This window comes from Bactrocera tryoni, chromosome 2, assembly GCF_016617805.1.
Source record: "Bactrocera tryoni isolate S06 chromosome 2, CSIRO_BtryS06_freeze2, whole genome shotgun sequence".
NCBI classification, from domain to species: domain Eukaryota; kingdom Metazoa; phylum Arthropoda; class Insecta; order Diptera; family Tephritidae; genus Bactrocera; species Bactrocera tryoni.
Genome location: NC_052500.1, coordinates 61,148,561 through 61,155,732, shown reverse-complemented (window position 1 = coordinate 61,155,732; position 7,172 = coordinate 61,148,561). Strand labels below are relative to the sequence as shown.

The window sequence follows — 7,172 nt, the reverse complement described above, 5'->3', positions numbered from 1 at the left end:
ACGAGTGCATTATCCATTTAACCTCAAGTTATGGACGGCGAAGATGCAACTTACTGGTAAGCCAATTGAATGCTAATTCCTTCATTTATATCTTTTTGGAATTTTTTTTTGTTTCGTAATTTTTGCATGTAAAATGAATGTAGTTATTTATGAACGAATGAGATTTTTTACTCTTACTTTTAAGAGCCTTGCAAAATATTTATCTCCCACTTGTCGAAGTGGCAATATAATAACAAAATTGAATACTGGAAATTTACTGGAAAAAGTTCTTAAGAACAAAATGTTTGAAGAATATTCGAAAAGTTAAGTAAAATTAAACAATAAATTGAACTAATGTATTCTGTTTACTATTTTTGATACCACGAACATATGTATGATAAACATATTTCAACTTTCAGGAAAAAAAAACTTTCGAGACCTGAAATTGAAACCTTAAACTTTTCATTTAAAAGCGTTATTTAACATATTTTAAAATGCAAACATTTTTAAAAGCAAAAAAAAAAAATTAAACACAAAAATATCAAAAAAAAAATGCTTATATTTAGAAACAAAATTATTTTCGTATTAAAAATAAAATATAAAAATCAAATATAAAGAAAAAATAAAAAAAATATAAAAATAAAATAAAATAAAAAATAAATAAAATAAAATAAAATAAATAAAAAATAAATAAATAAAAAAATAAATAAATAAATAAAATAAAATATAAAACAAAAATAAAATATGAAACAAAAATAAAATATAGAAAAAATAAATACATATAAAAAAAAATTAAAATCTCAAACAAACAAAAAAAAATTGAGAAAAGAAAATTAAAAAATAAACTATTAAAATATAAGAAAAAAACAATTATTAAAAAATAAAATATTAAAATATAAAAGAAAAAAATTATTTTAAAAAATAAAATAAAAATAAATGAATAAAAAAATTAATAATATAAAACTAAAAAATTCCATTAATGAAAGTAGAGTTGGAGAAAATATTGTAATTAATTATGAATATTATTTCTATGATTTTTTTAAGTTAATAATGTAATAATATTGAATTTCTAAAATGAAAGCATCTCAAAACCTATCGTACACTAAACAGAAAATAGCCACAACTCAAAAATTTTTTAATACTTTCTTGTTAAACAAACAAGTTCTCAATATGATGAGCGCAATAACGTCTTTGTATGTATATAATATTCTATAAAAAAAAAGTTGATTATTTAGAGTTGTCCCAGGGTTGTGCTTCCTAGGTTAAAGTCCAGCTCCGCTCAAATTTTTGTACAACCTTCGTTGAAAATCGCGAAATAAAATTTTGACCTTTATCAACAGTTAGAGAAAGCTTTATTATAGAGACACAACTCAAATATACTATATTGGAAAATAAAAAAAAATATATTTTTTGTTATCTGCGAAAAAAAATCATTATAAACATATTTGTATAAATTTTTAATTTTTTTGTTTATCTCCCTTTAATGTTTTTTTTTTCTTTTTTTATTTTTCTTTAATTTTTTATTTCACTTTAATAATTTTTCACTTTTCTATATTTTTTTAATTTTTCTTTTTTTCCTTCATATTTTATTTTAATTTTTTACAATTAAGAAAATAAAAAAAAAATTATTTTTTTCAATGAAATTTTAATTTTTTTACAATTTTAATTTTTTTCATTTTATTTTTTTTCATTTTAATTTTTGTATTTTTTTAATTTTTGTATTTTCTTTCTTTATTTTTGTTTTATTTTTGAATAACTTCGTTTGAGTTGTGGCCTTTTTTTTAATTAATGAGTGATATCTACTTATATGTCGCTCAACTTTTGAACGAAAATGTAATATGTTATGAAAATGTAAGTGTTATAATTTATGACATCAATAATAACGTCAATCTCCTTTCTATATAATTGGTATTTCTATATTGTACATACTATATTATTTCACTTTTTTATTAAGCATCTTATACCAATTATAGTTTTCATGAAAAGCGCTTTTTCATATTGAGGCACTTACAGAAAAATACTTTGATATATAAAGAGAAAAGTTGCACTCATAATTAGCCTGCTGTGAACATTAAAGTACCTGTACCACTGTAAATACTTTTGTGCCCAAATATGCAAACGAGCTGCGCTTTGTTTTGTTGCTAACACATGCAAAGATATTTGTATTTATAGAGTAAATGAAATAAAATATCACTTCACTTACATAAATATGTATGTGTAAATACTTGCTTTTTAATTTTTTTGTATTCCAATACAAAATTTAACAAAGTACCCAACAACATAGGATTTTGACAAGAGAAATTTTGTTAAGTTTGCAACAAAAAAAAATGTTTTCAGATTGTTTGGCATGTTTCGTTTTGGTCATAAAGTCAAATGAAATACAACAAATTTATATATAGAAGTCCGTTTTTTTTGAAATTAATGAAAAAATTATGTATATAGCTCCGTAGAAAGTGTACTTAACAAAATGAACTAAGTAAATGATTAGAGTGACTTAAAAACTAAAATTATTTTATTGTTGTTGTTGCTGTTAACTTCTTGGGAATTTACGGGGCTTTCATTACAAATGTAAAAATATGAGTTTTAAATTTTTATTTATATTTTTTGTTAAGGTGGGCGTTTGAAATTGCTTTAACTGGTCACGGGACAGCACAGTCAATTTATCGTCATCGTCATTATACCGAAATTCTTATGAACATCAACAACAACCAATTCTAAGCATAAACAGTTATCAATCCATTAATTGTCGTATTTTGAAATCTTCCAAATTTTGTTGTGGTATCAGACGTAAATTGAAATCATTCGCTAAATGCAACACTGAGTAGAAAGCAATAGAGGGCGAAAGCGCTTCCACCATATTCTGGGACAAAACGTCGGGCAGGTGTTCGTATACATCTTTGAAACTGGCCATGCCGGCTGCAAAGTGTTCCTCCTGTATAATTGGATGTTGCGGTATTTGTTCCGGCGGCGTTGGTTCTTTGATTTGCTTATTTATCAATTGTGTGCAGCAACGTTTTAAATTTTTCATATCGATAACTTTGGCACGCTTCGCAAAGGGCACTATGATTTTGGTGACCTGTGGATTGTAAATAAAATGTATAAAATATTAATTAACTCGGATGAGAAATGAAGAGGTTAGGAGTAGTCAGAATATCCATAAATTTATTTTTTTTTTTTCAAAGAATATTTTTTTAATTTCGATTTTCTGCTTCAAGCAGGTGACTGTGGGTTTAGTTTCTTCGAAAACATCAAGAGACATCCTGTTATAGTGCGAATGGCGGTTTTCTGACTTTTACAATTAATGGCCACCGTAAAGAGCTTTGGTAGCAACTGGATCAACATATGTATATTACTTATACAATTATATATTTTTTTTAATTTCTGTCAAATAAAGTCGAGACCTTATTTATTGATATGTTTTTCATTTCATAAAATAAAAGATTTAAACAAAACAAATTATGTAAAATTTTAATTTTTCAAGTCTCTGACTAAATCTAACCCCGAATACAACCACGATTACACTGACACTACATATACATATATTGAACATTTGTAGGCACTCACCTGACTTGGCGCACCATCAAAGCTCGTTGCAATCTCCAATACTGTATTGTTGGCAGGATTATCGTCACCGATACCATCTAAGGGTGGCGGCTCCAGTTCACCATTGTCGCCGAAAACATTCTGCGAAGCGTTGCCCATATTGTCACCAACCATGCTAACATTTCCACCCATGCTATTCAAACCACCCACATCACCACCACCCAGATCGGCACAAGCGCCATCATCGTGATCGCCAAAATGATCATCAGCTGCGCTCACATGATCATTACCATGTATGCCATCGCCACCGGCCAACTCAATGTCATCGTCCTCAACAACGGGTTGCACTACAGCGCTCGGCGCACACTTAAATTTATTAAACATTTCCGAATTTAATTGCAAATCGGTTGGTAATTTGAGCTTGCGTTGATCCCATTTCTTGTGATAATTCGCTTTACGTGCTTTGTACTTCTCTATTTTAATGAAAATATCGTCGAATTCCTGCTCGAATTTCAATTGCTTTGAACGCTTCTTACTTAGCGCATGACCACGACGTGCTGGAGCCCGTTGATTATTCACACCCTGTAATGTCGGCGCCGTAGACGGGCGCGGTCGCGCACGTTTAAATTTCCAATGTGATGGACCGGCCCAAAATTGTGATATTTTATCTAGTGGTCGATATGAATATTCGAGTTTTGAGGTTGCATCAACCGGACGTAAGTCTTCCAGCAAAACTGGTGCTTTGCGCAAGCCACGACAATTATTTATAGCTGTGCGCTCCTCTATAGAAGATAAAAAATAACAATAAAGCAGGATTAAAAAATTTCTTGACTTATTTTGATTTAAATGTTTTTTATATTTATGTATATCCTCAACAGGGTATATATACTAAGTTTGCCACGAAGTTTGTAAAACTCAGAAGAAATCGTCGAAGACCCTTAAATATACATAAGTGACCTGGTCTACGGAAAGGGGGCTTAGGTGTCAAAAAAAAAGGAGAACAATTATTGAGATAACGAGAAACTGACGATTATTTTTAACAGCTTTTCCCAGAAAACTAGTTTTCGCACGTTATCTCCCTTTTCGTAGGCCAGGTCACATATATGTTCATTTATATACATAGAGTGACAAGCAGAAACGATTAAGCCATGTCCATCTGTCTCTCCGTTTGTACATACGCGATCTAGTCCCACAGTTTAGAGACTGTTTCTCCGCAAGAAGCTGAAACGCCGATATCGGCCATTATAGCAGATATCTGCCGTAAAAACAAAATTATCACTTCATTTGACACGGTATCTTCACGCAAGACATGGATTATTGCCCAAGGCAACGCTACACCGATCAAATTGTTTAGATCAGTCCACTATACCATATAGCAAAAGTTTTATATGGAGAACTTTTTTTATTTATGTAGAGTATTAAACTTTTCGGTGCTGCCGAAGATAACCATTTTTTTGTTTATATATTTAATTACCTGTAGTCAACTCCTCAAAATCATTATAGTCCACATCCAGCATAGCAGGTTGATCATTTAATGATGGTAGTGGCTCACATTCCGCGTTAATATCAAATGCCATGGACATATGCTCCCCACCACCATCATCACAATTACCACCATCAAATGGCGCATCTTCAAATGGTACATCTAAACTACCGCGTAGACTTTCCGAGTTATCATTATTGTCTGGTATAGCCTCAGGTGTATCGGAGATCACATAACCAGTGTGCAGCGGTCGTAGTTGCAACTCATCAATTTTTTTTATTTGCACTAAGCGATCACAAGGTGCCAAATTCATTGCATCCATTGGTGTGTCCGCTGGCGTATTTCCAGGTGCAGGCGCATCTGTATAATCACAACCGGCCTCCAGCTGTTGTGCATCCCAAAAGCGAAATGTTGTCCGTAATCGTAGCTCAGATTCAGCAGTCAATAAAATATTATTCATTAGTCGATTTGAGGAATTTATTGAACCAACGATTGTATTGAGTTTGCCAAACACTGGATCCTGTAACGGCACTGTATCTAAACGTGCATTTAATGTGTCCTTATTTTTTGTGATTGTTGACACAACACGGCGCGTACGTTTTGGCTTGGTTTTGGCTTTTTCAGCAACTTTTTCACCATTTTTATTCACAACGGCGGCGGAGGCATTAGGATCTGCATTGCCTTCACCACCCGTTGCCACGTCGTCATCATCATCACTTTGTGCCTGACGATCAGCAAACTTTTGAGCATTTAGACCTGCAGACATACGTAACACGTCCGTGTGTACAGAGTCGACACGAAGTCCATAAACTTTGGACGAAGCTTCTAATGAAGAGCCAGCCACCTACATATATATACATAAAACAAACATAAAAAACCAGTTCATAACTCATTTAAATTTAAAACAAACAATACACTCACCTTAAAGTTATTTAACGACTTGTGATGACGATCCAGTAGCGTAGATAACGTATCAATTAAGGACAATGACCACGCATTATCCTTACTAAGTTTGTTCCCGTTATAAATTTCCAAACATTTCTTCAAAGTCTCATTATCCTCGAACATGGACTCGCGTCCGCTGCCACTTTGTAACATAGTGCGCCGACGCGCCTGTCGTCGTTCCTCATCATCATCGTTTAAAGGTGTAGCCAACAGATTTGTGTTGACATTACGCGCTCCTTCACGGTATATGCCCACTTCCGAACGCCGCAATGGCGTATCTGTGTTAGTGGGCGTCATGTGTACCGTAGCAATATTAGGATGATTGAGTTTTTCTGCGCCAACGAAGCCACTGGTACTGGCTTCCTGCGCCCTTACCTTACGCGGTTGAACCACGATTGCTGTTTGTACTGTTATAGGCTGTACCAAAATATTATTGACCAACTGTTGTTGCTGCTGAACCTGCTGCTGCTGTTGTTTCCAATGTCCGACTGTTGTCAAAGACGAGCGTCTAGACGTTGTCGTTACTTTCGCGTACTGTGAATTCATACAGATAGTAGGCACTGTCATTGAACGTTCACGAATTAAAGGAAAATTTTAACTAAATAATACAATAAATAGCTAATAGTTAATGAGCTAAAAAAGACTCATTTCAACAATTCTGTAATTCTGTTCATTTTTTCGCTGTCTTTATGATTGTTATCCATCGCGTTCATCTTTTTCAATATTTTATGCGCTCATCTTTTGTTTTCGCATTCGCTGAGCGTGGAACTACTGCGTTTACAAGAATACTCACTCACTGTGAATACAACAACAATACTCACTTTTTATGTCCAACTAGTAATTTTTGTATTTCCAATTTCACAATTATTCTAAGAACTCTAATACCCTTTTTTTACCAAAACTATTAGGAAATATAAATGTTTACAATAACAATTTCGAAAATTTCACGTCTAAATATTTTTATAAGAACTAAATGCGTAATTTGCTAGCTCGTAGTTGCTCTTATTTGGCATTGTTTGCTGTACGAAATTTCAGTTGTTTTCAAATAAAGTTAATCTGACGCCACAAAAGTGTGTCGCTGTTGACGTTTGTCATCTGTCAAATTTCAAATTGTAAAGAGTGCGTTCACGCAAAATGGCACTTTTGTAAATATTTCTTTCGCTTTATTACGGGATATAACGCTATGTATCTTCTCCAAAAATAATAAATAAAATATATAATT

General features: G+C 32.2%; 1 protein-coding gene across 1 annotated transcript; it reads right to left on the bottom strand.

Moving 5' to 3' along the window:
• Positions 1 to 2,579: 2,579 nt before the first annotated feature.
• Positions 2,580 to 6,686, bottom strand: LOC120768895 (condensin complex subunit 2). The gene is made up of 4 exons (XM_040095648.1): positions 5,927 to 6,686; positions 4,997 to 5,849; positions 3,544 to 4,304; positions 2,580 to 3,055 (listed from the first exon to the last, which is right to left on the bottom strand). The coding sequence occupies exons 1-4, from the start codon at positions 6,515 to 6,517 to the stop codon at positions 2,711 to 2,713; spliced, it is 2,550 nt and encodes an 849-aa protein (XP_039951582.1). The 5' UTR covers positions 6,518 to 6,686; the 3' UTR covers positions 2,580 to 2,710.
• Positions 6,687 to 7,172: the final 486 nt, after the last annotated feature.